Below are 16560 nucleotides of genomic sequence, written 5' to 3'. Positions count from 1 at the left end.
TGCTGATAAGCTTGTTTTCCATTAGTATCACTTTCAGACCTCACCCAACAACACCTGATTGAAAGTGTAGAGAAACTAAGAAACATTCGCCATTTCAAGCAAACACACACAGAACCTCCCAAACACACCCTATAACTGTTATTGCTACGGCCCCACCAAGATGCAAAACCACTAAGAACATTAGTGCCGCATTTTTAGCTCCGGTTCACACTGTGTTTTCACAGCGTAACTTGAACATTTCCACATTAGGACTTTAACCCTCAGAGATTCACTGTTAGAAAATTGCAAAGCTTCCTAAAAGCAATTCAGTCATGTCTACTTTCACTAATTATAGGTTAATATGATATAAAACAGTAAATAACTTTTTGAAATATAATATAATGTTTACAATTTAAATCTCCCAGCATGCCATACTCTTAAGAAACTTAAGTTTGGTCAAGGATAAAATGGAATACATGGAAAATTAGAATTCGCAATGATTGAATTGCCTCGTTAAAAATGTGCCCTGGAGAATCTGCGCACAATCGTTTTATTTGTCGTTAAAACCTCAGACCGATGCGTCATCATTGTCTCAATTATCCGTCTGAAAGCGTGCAAGACTGATACGCGACGGAGACTCTTCTACCATGAGAACTCTCACACACAGACAAAAATCCTTAATCGTCTTCAAAACGTCTCCCTTCCTCTCTCCCTTATTTGCCAGAGTGCAATAAAACAAGTTAATTATGGCGTTGAAAATATGAGGATAATGATAGGATATAAGATGATGGTCGCCCTGAGGTTATGAGTTCTTGATTCTCTCTGTTCCTTTTTTTGTTTTTTTTGCTTGCTAAATCCAAGGCGCCCTTCCCAGAAAAAGCTGAAGTTGTTTACAAGCGGTTTATTGACTTGTGTTGGATGATGGGAGATTTTCAGGTTGATGTTTGTGTAAGGATACAGCTTAGAGTTCTTTTAGTGAATAAATATTTCAGATGATTATTTCAATCCATCTGTGGTTCATTCCAGTTAGAATGCCATATAGAAGATTCTTTTTTCTGTCTTCTTTTTTTAAAAGAAGGAATAGTCAGATTTTTTCCTCCATTAATCACAAAAGGAGAATGCTGCTCTTTATCTTACAGTGAAAGTATATATCAAACAAGAAAATTGTTAGGTGGGACTTTATTTTATCTAAGTTATTGACTGGATTGTAAAAAGTGTCTCTATATGGCAGGTGGTTTGAAGGAAGAGGTTAAAAATTAAGGGGGCTTGGTGACATCAACGGCAAAGGAAAATTGTTTGAAATTGGTGGAGCAAATTATTACATGTATAAAAAGATAAATTACAATCTTTTTGATTTGCAATAACATGCATGGATGAATCATCCATAATAAGACCAGTAATGTACATTGTGGAAATATATAGCCTCTGTTTTGATTTCATGTTGGACTTTGAAGTCGCAAGCTAAATAGACAAAAGCACAAACATCCAATTTTATGAAGTGTGCATTTTAGATGGGCAGCCCTTAAACTACAGTAATCTAGTATCTTTGAACAGTTCACAAACTATAGGGAACTTGCGAAGGTGGCCTTTTTATTCATCTGATGAGTTAGTGATTTTAATTCATGAGTGAACTAGCTTTAGATTTAATGTCTGGCATAATTTATTCTTCAGTTGCGCACGTGCTTGACCTGAGGTAACACAACAAGTGTGTTTGGGTGTTTATGGAGCTGCTGCAGTTCCTTATTTGAGGAAAAGCCCCAGACAAACAGACAGGGATTCCCCTTTCTCTCTCTCTCTCTCACACACACAGACACACACACACACACACACATACGCACGCTTTCTCTCTTCCCATTCATCTGCCCTTCCGTGTCTGGACTTTGGTCAGGCTGTCTGAATCGCTCTCACGGCATTCCCACAGAAGTTGCAAAATCTCTCACACTTTCTTTCATTCTTGCAGACAGATGACAGACATCATGCTGCTGACTCCTTATGTCACAGTGATGACTTTGTGATTTCGTTCCATCTAGAAAAATTCATGACTAATTTTTACACTGTCACTTCCTGTTGGACATTCCAAGCTTCATTTATCTGTCGTCTCTTTGAAAGTGCAAATGTAGGAAGTGAATTTAGAGTCAACGTTTACAGGAACAGTTTCCCTAATGCAGGTTTTAACTGCTTTTTTCCACATGAACTGAGCAACTGAAAATTTACCAGCAAGAAATGTTTCTTAATAGATATTCAATATATATATATATATATATATATATATATATATATATATATATATATATACATTGCAAAATTTTAAATAATTCAATTTGAATATATATTATAAAACTAATATATAGGCCTATATAAATTAGAAATATTATAAGATAAATACGTTTGTTTTTATAAATTAATTTGTAATATAATATATAATACAGTTTAATATAAAATATTTATTGTTATTATTATTTATTATTTTATAAGTAATTATATATTATATACTAATAATAATAATAAAAATTATATTATAAATATGATTTAATTAAATAAATACACTTTTGTGAATTATTTCCTAATGGTAGTTATTCAGCTCTTTTTCATATTGTTTGGTGGCGTAATGCATGGAATATTCCATATGTGTCTCAACAACAGAGTTCACAACAGATGTTTTCTTTAGTATACGCTTACTTTAATTTGTACTTTACTGAATTTATTATATTGAATTTCCTAATGAAGTCACAGGCCAGCTGGCAAGTAATTTTTTATTTATTATATCATTTATGGGTTGGTACTTCAGAAGATCAGCACATGTAATGTTTTAAAACTTCATTATTTTCACATTTACTTCTTAGGAAAAATATGTTTGCAAGCGAATATTAGCTCAGCAGTGTGAAAACACTTTTACCGGCCACTGATAGGAAGTCAAACTTGGCAAGCCCAATATGAGTGATTAAACATGCAGCAAGTCTGTTAACAAGCTCATTTTAAAACTCAATGTTAAAGACTTTACATGCTCTCAAATTGATAAGCTCAATTAACAGTGACAGAACAACACCTTCCAGCACAGTGACTGAGTTTACAAATGCACCAGAAGAGGGCTTGTTGACATCAGTCATTAAGGAAAGTTGTTTAGAGGCAGAATAGGTTAGACATTTAGTTTGAGGCCATATTTGAAATTGAGAGACATTCAAAGTTTGCAGCATATTACAAATGTGGAAATCATTAAAATGATTACGTTTTAATGCACTTAGCAAATGCTTTTTTCCCAAGCGACTTACATTGCATTTGAAGGTCTACATTTTAGCACTGAATTCATTCCCTGTGAATCGAACCTATGATCTTGACGTGTTATGTTGTGCATCTGCACCTTGTGCGTTGCAGTCAGAAAATCTGCATCAACACAATAATGCGTGTTCACAGCGTGCGTTCATGTGCACATGCTCTGACAAGCGTGCTGTTTTGATGAATTCCTGTTTTATGTCGACCTACTTTTTAAATTCCATCATTCCTTTCATATACAGCATACCTCCTCCCTCTCAGACGTTTGCGAGATGGAGCGCTTCGTCTGAACAAAAAAAAAAGATAAACATGTGGCTTTTGTTGCAGGCATAAATGAACGACAGCATTCCGCATGAAACCACATGAAAGGCCTCCCATATCTCACACCATTTCTCCTCTTTCTTTTCTACAACTTTATCTTGCTTTCAATTTTCTTTTTTGCTCAGCATTTGTTTTCCTGTCATGGTTTGAACTGCCCATTTCATATTAACAATATGCCAATCCATCTATCCATCTATCTATCCATCTATCCATCGATCCATCTATCTACCTATCTATCTATCCATCTATCTATCCATCTATCCATCTATCTATCTACCTATCTATCTATCTATCTATCTTTTTCGCCCTTCTCTCTGTCTCTCTCTCTGTCTGTGTGTTCCGGCTGAGAGAGGCCCCACCGCACGCAAAAACAAAGGGGCATTGTATTCTGGGTAAAATGTGGTAAGCAGACGCTGGTGGACGGCCCTAGCGGTTGCTGGCAGGCAGACACACTTCCTAACGCTGCCGGCACATGAGCTCTTGTTTTGGGAAAGCCCTGAGTTATGGCGGCTGTGGCGAGGGGCATTTATGAAAGCGGGACATGGCTTATTTTGGGAGCCAGTGGGGTGGAGTGTGAATTTAGGCCCCACCGCAAGGTCACTCCATCTCTTTCTTTCTCTTTCCCTCATTAAGACACTCGTACATCCATCTGTTGTCAGGGTGGGACCACCGTGTGCCCAGTGAAACTCATCTCTCACTTACTCCATCAAAATGGTTCCATCAAGTCTGAAAATACATCTCAGTGCAGTGGCTCAGGGGGCTTTGAAGTTTTCCTAGAGGGTCAGATTTCCCAGCGGTGGTGGTGGATTACTGCGGTTCTGCTGTAAAAATAGAGCTGCATAATAGAAATGCATGCCAAATGAATTATTATATAGATAGATTATAAAGATGTATTATATAGAAATGGGATATCTTTCAATTAAGGAAATTGTTTTAGTCCCCAAAGATGATTTTAAGGGGGGAAAACGGTAGTTTTAAAGGTGGTGTGTGTAATCTTTTAAATATTTTATTCTTTATCCATGCTTAATGTGGAGAAACTATAAATAGACATTTGCAAAGCTTGAGGCACTGTTCAAAACATTGTTCAGTGTGTTCAAGCATCACAACCAGCCAAACCCAGCTACACTGAATGAGCCAGTGATGTGAGTTTGGGAGCAAGACCATCTATTTGCTGACCAGCTAGAGTTGGTGCATCATTATTTTGTGTTATTTTGGAAATTACACACTTAACCTTTAAAGGATACATCCTATAATATATAAAACTTTGTAATAGTGCCTAATACCTTATAACTCAAGGCTTACATCAAAGAAAATTAAAAGGAATGCTTCTTATTTAATGCCTGCTACAGATTTCGGCAATCCTTTAAGATGATTGCAAATCACACTGTAGTGTACGACATGGATCAATCAAAAAAAATGTGGGTACAACATGTATGTAGACTGTACGATGATGACACCAATTGATTCATAGGCAACGACTCAAGTTAGTATTCGATTATGATGATTAAAACGTCATCAGCATGTGATCTAAACAAATAGAGCAAGATGAATCGCACTTTGGCGATTGTGGTTATTATGCGTGCTGAAAAAAAAAGAAGTGGAAGCGAAAGAGGAGATTATGGACGTGATCATGGCTAGGGAAAAGAGGCCAATTTGGCATGCCAATCTTGTAAATGAAGCTTGAGGTAAGTAGGAGTTTTAAGTTTTATCGCCATGTTGCGTTGGTCAATACGCCATTTCATGTTGCATTTTTATTGGTAGTCAGTAGACGTAGGTCGTAGTAGCAAACACACTGAGATGATCATTGCTAAATTTCTGTCACTTTCAGAAAATTATCACAGATAATTATCACTGTGACAACAACCGTCTTTGAACCTTCATCACTGTATGACGAAGTACCACCGTTTAGGAGCCACAACCACAGAAATCACCATGATTGATCTTCTTTAGTCTGGGACAGCCCAAAATGGGCATTAGAATCAACCATAAGAAGTGGTCTTTGAAGAAACCCTCAACACACAAATTCCCACGCATAAGGTTGTGTATTTGAGATAATGGTGATGACTCTGTGTGAATGACATCATAAACGTACGACAGAGTCATGGTGATTCTCATGTGTTGTGAACTCATAAATGAATGCCACGGGTCAACCACAGTCACAGAAGCAAAAAGTGCTTGGTCAACGGTGTGATTAATGAAACGCTGTACATTGTCTGACCACATATGAAAGAGCATTTTGAAGGAGCAGACTTGAAGAGTCTGAGAAAGTGACTTTTTGGCTTGTTTTAAATGAGATACATTTTGGTGGGAAAAATCACGCTGTTCGTTACTTCAGTGAAATGTGTTGAAGTCGTTTTATGCAGTAGAATCAAGACTGTTTAGAACCTTAAGACTGGTGTGGTATTTTTAAAAGGATTCTAACCCATAACCCATAATTTGCACCAAAAAAAAAGGCATAATTTAGTTTCATATGCACATTGTACACCCTTTCTCTGGCTCATAGAATTAAATGCATTATTTTCCTGCTGTGCCTTTTAGACCCTTACACTTCCTCTGCACATTTTTAATGAGATAAAGCACTGTGCTGAACTTCTGCAGAATCTTTTTGCTGGGGTTTTCTTGTAGAATTTTCTGTCTTTTGTAGATTTTAACTGCCAAACACTTTTCTGAAACACGTAATTACTGTAGATCACAGATTCAGTATCATAGCATCAAACACATAGTGAGAGACAGTCATCTCACGAATGTGTGTGTGTATGTGTGGGCATGTGAGTGCAAATGGGCTTGCATGTGTTTGTGTCTTGACAGATCATGAGCAAATATAAGTGATTCAACCTGATGAATCAAAAACTGACTTGATGTTGATGTTTATGTGGACTTGTTATGCACATTTAAACAAGCAGAAAGAGCCAGGGAGACCGTGCATACACTGGCATGTGTGATGTTTGCAAATCAGAACTTACTTTGATGTTTCCTGTGTCTCCAGCCAATGATGTTTCAGAAGCCTCGCTTCAGCTGATGCACAGGCCGTAGCCTCCTCTAGGGGCCAGGAGGGCGACTATACCACCATGAAGTTAGTCCAAATCCAGCTGAAAGAGGAAATGACATTCCATAAAACAGCATTTGATTTATTTCTCAAGGGAGGCATTTTTCTCAGACAGTTCTTCCTGCGGAGTCTCAATATTCCTAACAGCGTAATAAATCTTAGTACTTTTCTACCGCAAACATTAACTCGGATCTCTCTTTGTAAAACACTTCCTGCATGCTTCATGAAAAACAGACTGTTTTGATGACACGGTCCATTATGCATTTTCAGTGTGATGTCACATATGTTCTCTTGAGCATTCTTAGTTCTTAAACATTTCTTGTAAAATAGATACTTCTAGTGCAAAAAATGCACAAATTAATATTGAATGAGAGATAATAATGAATGAGACACTGAGAAGGCTGGTGTCATAGACAGACACAGTCATCTGAACCCATCAGATATTTCATCGAGTAAGGAGTTTTTTAAAAATTGTTTCATCCTAGACAGTTTCTGAGAGGAAATATGGCTTTAATTCTGTGTTCTGTGATGGAGTGAGCGCTTCTGGAGAGAAATACAAAATAATTGTTTGTTTTACATTCGCTGAAAAGATCCATATACGCTTTGAATGCTGTCATCTGTAATATTTCTGAGCAACAACAATTCAGATTCATCCATCAGCAAAATATGCTTTGATCTGACATGCTTTACTTAAAATATAAAACAAATCATGGCTTAGAGTGAATCATTCACCACAAGCTTCACTGTATTTGACAAAAGACGGTAAACTAAGCTTCGTTACAGTCAACAGCACCGAGAGTTTATATATCCTATTAATATGAGCGTGCATTTATGTTTTTTCCTCATTTGAATGTACATTTTATTTACGCTGCATTAGATGCATGCAATGAAAATGAAGAGATGACATCACAAAGATGCACTGCACTCTAGATAGGACACTGTGATGATGTCATAGGGACACCTGATATGAGGTGGGGCTGAAATTCAAGCATGTAAACGGGAGATTTAGAGTTGACTGCAGGTCATCCGTGCTGCTTTCTCAGGCAGACAAACCCACAGTTGAAACACAAGGAGACACTGTACGGAAGGAATGCTCTCTGCGGCTTCCAGACTTGCTCCCTCTGTAATTTGTAAATGTACAGAAATGTGCTGCCGCCCACAGAGGGGGGAAGATAGCAAATCCACAGACTTATGTCAGCATTTTATGCCCCGATTTGATTTTTATCTGCGGGTATGGAGGCCTGTGTGTGTGTGTGTGTGTGTGTGTGTGTGTGTGTGTGTGTGTGTGTGTGTGTGTGTGTGTGTGTGTGTGTGTGTGTGTGTGTGTGTGTGTGTGTGTGTTCGGGGGGTGATGACCAATAAAGTAATGTTTTACCAGAGCATTTGGGGCAAATATCTGTGGTTTCTTCTGATTCAGTATTCTTCAGACTGTCGTGCTGCTTTTGCAAGAAATCTAAGTGGGTTCATTTGAGTGTGTGTGTGTGTGTGTGTGTGTGTGTGTGTGTGTGTGTGTGTGTGTGTGTGTGTATGCTTTCATCATTGAGACATATGAAGTTATTTTTGACTAGCTATTGGATAAAGAGTAAATAGTTTGGCATGTGAACGTCTTTGTTACAGGGTTCAATGGGGTGAAAAGCCAAGGAAAATGTGTTTTGTTTTGTGGTCTCAGAGTGTATGACCATTGATATACAGTATACTTTATATATATTGATTGAGCAACATAATTTGTGTCACAATTATTTGTTTCGATGTAAGTTTTGATGATGGAAGAAGGGAGCGGAAGGCCTCTGGTTTGGCTGTATATTTGATAGATATGGTCATTTTTGGAATAATATTTAGGTAAATACTCCAAAATAATCACATCAGCAATGGTTAAACAATATTCCGTTTATTTAACCACTTTTGGCCCTCAAATATTTTATACGAGTATTGTTTTTCTTTTAGTATAGGGTGTATGTCTTGGAGCTGCAGTGTTAGTATAAGCGTATATTACAAAATAATGTCCTATGATTGGAGCAGACAGTGTGAGCCATATTTGCACATCCTTTGCAATAAATCTATGGAAAGCAGTTTGTTGATGCTCAGGCATACTGTATCGATCCTGTGGATTTTTTTTTTTTTGTGTGTGTGTGCCTTTTGCAGAACAATTAGTATATGAATTAGTATCCAAGTATATGGGGTTTTACTTTAATCATCAGATCATTTAATCTTTCATACCATTTACTTTTAAAAATGAATAGTTTATTTTATAATAGTCTGCATTTTTGCACGTCTGAAAGGGAGGGGAAATTTCTTTTCTTAAAAAAGAAAACCTTACGACATGACATGCAGTAACTTCACGAATCAGGATGTTTGTGCAATGCATAGTGACAAACAGGCTTAGGAAAGAGCAGTGTCGGATTTGGACCTTGTTTAGTGTTTTGGGGAGAAAATAAAATCAAAAGGATCTTTTACTCCTGGATGTATTTAACCCCATTGTACCCTTGTAAAGAATGATGGCATGTGGGTGCTCTCTGAGTCTGTGACTGGAATATTTTTCACTGTTTGAACTTGAGGCTGTTTTTGAGGGCTCGTGCCTCTTTGTATGAACTCACATCATTCCTCAGCGCTTGATTGCTCGATGTGTATTTGACGCGGGCTGTAAGCGCAGATCGCATATCAGAGGGGCGCGCGTCATTAGGGAGGGCACGTTGCTGCGCGACTGTAACCGTAGAAACTGCGCGCGGAGTCTGAATATGACAGGCGCGCGGAGTCAGTCTGAGCGCGTGCGGTCACATATTAATAATAAACAGATGCTGAAAAATCACCGATATATGCATCCACAACCACCCCTGACCAGCTTGTGTTTGGGGAGGTTTCTTGGCACTATCGTGTTCAGAATAACAATTTATGTTCACAGTGTCCTTGTGAAAGTAGCTTGTTCTTTTTTTATATCAGTTTTTTTTTTGTTTTTTTGTTTTTTAAAGATGACTGGCGTGTAGAAAACTGGCGCCAAAGCATAGCTCATTTACGCGGCGCGAGACTATCCATATTGTCAGACTGCGCTCCAAAAAAATATGTATAGCCAATATATATATATATATACATGTAATCATTTAGCAGACGTTTAAAAATTGTCTACGAATATATTTCTATACTATAGCATATGTTAGGCTACTACATATTATTGTAGGCTATATAGGCTACATTGCTATGATATTACTAATTATTAAGAAGAACAAGCGCGCAACAATATAATGCAGCAATTCCCTTCATGTAGGCCTATTTGAAGTGCATGCTTATTGTTCATTAGAAATTAATTACTTTAACATAAACACTGTGATGCAAAATGTGACTCAGTCATTGCTGTGATTAATCAAATTATTCTGCTTTATTTAAAGTGGTTAGTCAGTGTGAAACACGTCAAATGTGCATTTAAGCCTCAGTGCAGTGCAATGCAACGAGCGGGTGGAAATGTGAAGGCGTGAAAAGAGGAAGATTGGCTACATGTAAATCCTCCGAGCAGATGTTGATGAAACATGCTAATGATCTTGAGATGTAGGATAATGTGCATATTTTTGCTCACTTAGACCATTAGTGTGTGGGTGAGACTTTGACTCTTCTGTTCACATTATTTCCTTACGTCGAGATCAAAATAAACTAACAGCATTAATGCTATGATAACAGGAAAAAATAACAGTCAGATAATAATAATAATAATTTTATTATTATTATTATTATTATTATATCTACACGGCTGTTTTTTTTTTTGTATTGTATTGTATTTAATTGTAATTATTAAGCACACACACACACGTGTATTTGTTTTCGTTTGTTTGTTGTCGTTGTGTTTTAAGTGAGTGGATGTTCTCTCATAACCAAACGCTGGTTTCAAACTGAGCTCATCTTTGTAAACCCGCAGAATTCTGGCTCGAATCCTGCCAGCACGAGTCAAACCTCAAGCCCACTGCACATTCAAGCTCTCTGAAACACACTCTCGATCTCCGTCGCAGAACGAGCAGATAAATAATCAGAATAATATTAATGACCATTACGATTTAATCTGCTGTTAAATTATGACTACTGTAAAGACATTTCTGTTGGCTTTATGTGCAGTCAATAAATCATTTTAAAATTGTGATAAAAAAAATTATAGCCTATATATATATATATATATATATATATATATATATGTGTGTGTGTGTGTGTTTGTGTGTGTGTGTGTGTGTGTGTGTGTGTGTGTGTGTGTGTGTGTGTGTGTGTGTGTGTGTGTGTGTGTGTGTGTGTGTGTGTGAAACAATAACATTTAATAATTCAATTTGTGTTGCGAATCATTGACGACCAAATTAAAATAGAAATATGTCAATTCTCATTGCATTTGAACTCGGTACTTAAATATGTACTATGCAATAGCCTATATATATATATATATATATATATATATATATATATATATATATATATATATATATATATATATATATATATATATATATTGTATTAGCTGTCGGGTCATTTGTGGAGTGAGAAGACATCTGTACTCTCACCTGAAACAATGCGTTCATGACCTGTTAATCAGCCAGTTAATACATTTGTTTGTATTGTCGCGATTTTAGCGTCAGTTTTAGAGAAAATTGTCTGTATCATCACGAATAACATTCGTAAGACACGGAAAAACTGCTTAACTCTGTATAAAAAAAGATGCATTAGGCAATATCAGCTGACCAACAGTAACAGCGATAATCGCTTTATTTCTGTCAGTCTATTTTCTGCCTTTCTCTGTCTTTTTCCCTCCCATTCAGTGTCAGTTTAATGTTGCTTTATATCACTTTTTGAGGAGCCACTGAGGATTTCTAAACGACAAATGCGCCTACTAGTGGCGACAGTGTGAGCGCAGGGTGTGTCAACCACACAAGAACTCATTAGATTATTAATTAAATACCATATGCGACTTATAAAAATACATTATCATAATTATTGTTGTTCTGTTATAATGGGGCTAACCCATTAATTCAGTTAATTTAGCACAAGATACATGGCAGATATAGACATTTCTCAACATTATTAGTTTTTATGGGCAAAAATATTTGGTTGAATGTTATCAAAAAATGTAAGGTTGCCACTGAATGTGTTTAATTATTGTTATTGCTGCTGTTTTAGCATCTTAATATTTTTTAAATATATTTCTTGAAGCAAAAATTAAGGTTAATTAACTATTTTTTATTGTTATTATTTTTTTACAAAAACAATAAAGATAAACTGGCACACAGACACATGCTAAATAACTTCAACAGAAAATATTGAAATGTTTGTCTGTGGTTTTTAAAGGTTACACCTGGCAGACTATAAACCTTTCATTATGTGCCATAACATGTGAGGGGGGGATTCAAATATTTATTGATAGTTCATTAAGTACATCGCTGATACTAATAGAGGAGCTTTCAGTTTTGCTTCGGCGCGTTTGATGAGTGGATCAAACACAGCCTAGGTCGCTGATTGGTCGGTTAGACCCAGCCCTGATCGCTGATTGGTGGAGCGCTCAGCGGACTCCAGGCTATAATGAGATGAGTAAATAACTCCTGTCTGCATAGCGCAGAGCGCCCCGTTTTGCATTCAGGCACGTCAGGCAACAGAAACGTTTTTCTCGATTTTACTCACTTTTTACGCTTGAACATTCATTTGGAAACAGAACATTTTACAACTGAAGAGGACTTTATTGCAGAAACTCTTCTGAAACTGGGATTAATTTGTGTGGACTTTATTTTCGGAGACTCAGGACTGATAGGACGGAAAGTGTCGCTCTGAAAGTAAAACTGACATCCAGGAGCGGCACAGACCTGCCGTACACACACTCTGGAATAAATGCTATTTAATATGTGCATTTAAAATAACAGTTCCATATGCTTTGAGAGGCATAGTTAAAACAGTTCAATAGCTCTTCTATCGTGCAGCACGAGAGTGTGCGCGCGTATGTGTGTGTGTGTGTGTGTGTGTGTGCTTGCGGTTTTTAGTTTTTTGCTGAAGTCAGTGGGAAACTCGAGCACACTTTAACGCTTCTGCATCCTTTGTGCGGCACTGAAACGCAAAGTAAACGGTCACGGAGGAGTTTTCCGTGTTCACTACCACGGACTTTCTGTACTTACTTCACTTTGGGCGCCTGAGCTCTTCGCGGGGTCTCACTTGTAATCTGTTGTGATGCATATTCCCGTAGACCCGACCACGAGCAGACGGTTCACGCCGCCCTCCGCCTCGTTCCCGTGCCCTAAAGTGACCGAGAACCCGAGTATGAACGCATCGGGTCCGCTGCGGTCCGGGCGGCCCGTGGAGACCCGCTCCGTGGTGGACGTGCTGGCCGATCACGCCGGAGAGCTGGTGCGCACGGACAGCCCAAACTTTCTCTGCTCGGTCCTGCCGTCACACTGGAGGTGCAACAAAACTCTGCCTGTCGCTTTTAAGGTAAACTATTTTCTGTAATATAACTTATTTCACGGCTATATTTAAAAGTCACTCAACACACGCCAAATAGCTGCTCGCGAGCAGAGCTCGCGCTCTCCTGAAGAGATAACCATAGCAACCGCAGGCTGCGCGAGCGTTTTCCGTTAGAATCATAGGATGAGAACATCAACAAACCAAGTACTATTTTTTATTATACATTTTTACATAATATATGTCATTATCTGGTAACAAAATGATTTTTTTTTTTTTTTTTATATCTGTAAGATAGTTGACGTTTGGTAAACTACAGGGGCGCCAAAATACAATTATGTTGCGCGAGCCAAATTTACCAGTTAGGCTACTGATAAAAAAAAATCCTTTAAAAAGTCAACTTACCTGAACGTCACTGAATACTTCAAACACTGCTTGCAGATTTTATCGATTTATTTGATCTATATCTATTTTTTTTTTTTTTCATTTATTTGTTTTGATAGCGTGGTGAAATAATTCTGCCTGTCTGTATTATGAACAGAATTTGAACAAATCACGTCAGAGACAATTCGGCACATTTTTCTCTTTTCTCTGCATGGAATTTTATTATTTTTATTTAATTGGAAATATAGCAATATTTTTTATATATATAATTATCGCATCAACGACATTTAGGTTATAATGTTTTATTTGCGAAAATAAGCAAATAAATATGCAACTGATATTCATATCTAAATTGTGTTAATTTTATTTGCCATACAAACACAACCGTGAAATTGTCAAAAGTAATTTAAATAAAATTGCTTCTTACAGATTATATCTGAAGGAAGCGATGTTCTCTCAGAGCTAATCACATATCTAAATATTAAATGCATTTCAGTGTACGCCCTATATATGAGCAATATTATGTTGTAATAATTATATTGTAGGGTTGCATCCCGGATTTGTTTGGTCTGGGGTTTGGGGTTTATTGGGTTTGTTTGTGTTGCTGATTAGGTTTGTTGGGTTTCTCTGTGTGTTTATTATCAGGTGGTGGCTCTTGGTGATGTTCCTGACGGGACCCTGGTTACTGTGATGGCGGGAAATGATGAGAATTATTCCGCGGAGCTGAGAAACGCGTCTGCCGTCATGAAGAATCAGGTGGCGCGATTCAACGACCTGCGCTTCGTGGGAAGGAGCGGGAGAGGTGCCACATCTACCAATCTGTTTATCTGTCTGTGATCTGATGCATGCGTGTTGTTCAAATCCAACAACATTGTGATAAAAAAAAGAAATGAATTTAAAGCATAGCAGTTCATTTTTCTTCATTCATACAAAGACAGGACACAACTTGAACTCCTGAAATGCATAAACTGCCATGCATTTAAACTTGTAATGAAGATTTAGTCAACAAATAGGCTAAGGAGTTGTGGAGCAAAGGCTAAAACAGCATTCTTCAGTCACTTGTCCCAGAGAAATAATTTCCCCGCTGCAGAATTTTCTTAAACGATTTGAGCTTTACAAACCATCTTGTTTACACACCTAAAAACACCCTACCTCTTACATAGCTCACATTCTTTCACAAGCTTTTCCTTCTCGTCTTTTTCCTCTTGGCCCCGCTCCTCGCACTCACATTTTTCCTGTAAATGTTTCACTTTAAATAGTTGCAGACGGATGAGTGGAAAGCGCTGCAGTGTGCGAATTAAAAGTACCTTTCATTTCTGCAGTCAATTACCCCACCCTCATAGCCCTCATACAAGCCACGGCTTTCTCCCCCTCAAAGCGCAGCTTCATTGCATTTAGAGATCACACACGCACACACACACATGCACACAGACACAGCGGAGTCCCGGGAACAATCTGGAACGCATTGTCTGACTAATCCACATCATAAACGCATTTGAAAGCGCATCAAAGCTGTAGTGCTGTCTCTTTTCAGAGGAAACTCATTCATTTCTCCCAGCTGTGTGTGACCCACCTCACTGGGATTGTGCATGAATCTTTTATTTCATGCAGCCTATGGGAGTTTCTATCTTTACCTTAGGGCTTTTCCGGTATAGGCAACTTTATATAACAGTCATTTTTTACAATCGAAAAGATACGCCACTTTCCAGATTAAACTAAGAAAAATTATGCAAATGTCATATGAAGATTATTTTGTCATCGGCACACTGCTAAAATACTGATTGCACAATATTTGTTATTGTTGTAAACCACAAATACTTTCCATGTTTCTCGCTGCTACACTCAATCTGACTCAACATACCAACAGTGGGGTTGAAAAATCTGAGACCACTTGCTTCTAAGTTTTCTCATATTTTTTTAAAACACATTTTATTATATGCATCATATTTTCAGAGAAAAGTTGATTTAATTTTTTTTCATTAAATTCAGAATGCCGAATTTGGTTTGTCAACAGCACTCAAGCTACATGAACAAAACTTGATCACGTTAACAAGCTTGATTCGAGAATGTTTATGCTTATTTCTTGGATTAAATGAATTTATTTCTGCGGTCTCATACTTTTGGATCGTGCCAATACCTTTTAAAACCGACAAGTGACATTGTGTCTCTGTGTCTTCCTGTCATCCTCAGGAAAGAGCTTCACATTGACCATCACAGTGTTCACTGGTCCACCCCAGGTCGCCACATACCACCGCGCTATTAAAGTCACCGTGGACGGACCTCGAGAGCCAAGACGTGAGTACAATTCCCCTGAGCGACTATCAAAAAGAGCGTTAACCGAGGTGTGTGATTGTTTCCAGAAGCGCTAACAATGACAACATTATCTTGGTTTGGAAACCACCTCATTGCATGACAATTTTCTGCTTGAACTTGAATGGCGTGTTTTGTAAAAGTATTAGAATTATTCAATGAGCCATTTTAACTGATTCGTTAAAAGAACCAGTGTGATCTGGACTTTCACCGGTCATGCTGTGTGCATGAAACCAGTGCAGTATGCAAAGAAAGATGTGTAGTCTGCTTTATTGATGTATTGTCTGCATATAATTTCATGCTAGACTGCAAATCACAACTCTGTTGAAATTGCATTGCTTTTGCGGTGAAGGAGGCACTGTTTCATAGCGAGGGAAAGTATTTAAGGAGGTGATAGGAGATGAGATAGACTCTTCTTTTGTGTCTGCTTTATACCGTGTTATTTACTGAAGTAAAAACCAAGCTGAGCAGTCTTTAGAACATGTGCCAAGTAAAACAGATTAGATAATCTGTTTGTGCCTGGAGTTTTTCTTTCTGTATTATAGCTGGTAGGTTTATTATTGCACACTACGTTGCATTTTGTAGCTAAATCGGTGAAGATACGTAATAGTATTGATATTATACTATGCTAGGTGGAGTATTCAGAAGGGGCGACGAGTATTTGAACTATTTTCAGAACAGCGACGGCTTTAAAAGACTTATGAGTCATCCGCAGTTGATACCTGGGAATAGAGCCACTCTGTGTGTGTGTGTGTGTGTGTGTGTGTGTGTTCCCGAAATGTACCATGCAGTGTATTTCTGTGAGTAAGTGTTGGTTTCGATGGCTCCCTGTATTCTCGTGTTTG

General features: G+C 37.7%; 1 protein-coding gene across 2 annotated transcripts in view; it reads left to right on the top strand.

Annotated features, from left to right (window-relative positions):
• runx3 (RUNX family transcription factor 3) overlaps positions 1 to 16560 on the top strand; it is a 56688-nt gene that overhangs the window by 15291 nt on the left and 24837 nt on the right. For both annotated transcript variants that reach the window (XM_081351959.1, XM_081351958.1), the window contains 3 exons: positions 12807 to 13051; positions 14051 to 14207; positions 15596 to 15700. In XM_081351959.1, coding sequence (XP_081208085.1) covers positions 12807 to 13051; positions 14051 to 14207; positions 15596 to 15700 — 507 coding nt within the window. The remainder of the gene's footprint in view (positions 1 to 12806; positions 13052 to 14050; positions 14208 to 15595; positions 15701 to 16560) is intronic.

Source organism: Scardinius erythrophthalmus, assembly GCF_964197995.2.
Source record: "Scardinius erythrophthalmus genome assembly, chromosome: 21".
NCBI lineage: Eukaryota > Metazoa > Chordata > Actinopteri > Cypriniformes > Leuciscidae > Scardinius > Scardinius erythrophthalmus.
This window is presented reverse-complemented; position numbering and strand designations above follow the sequence as displayed.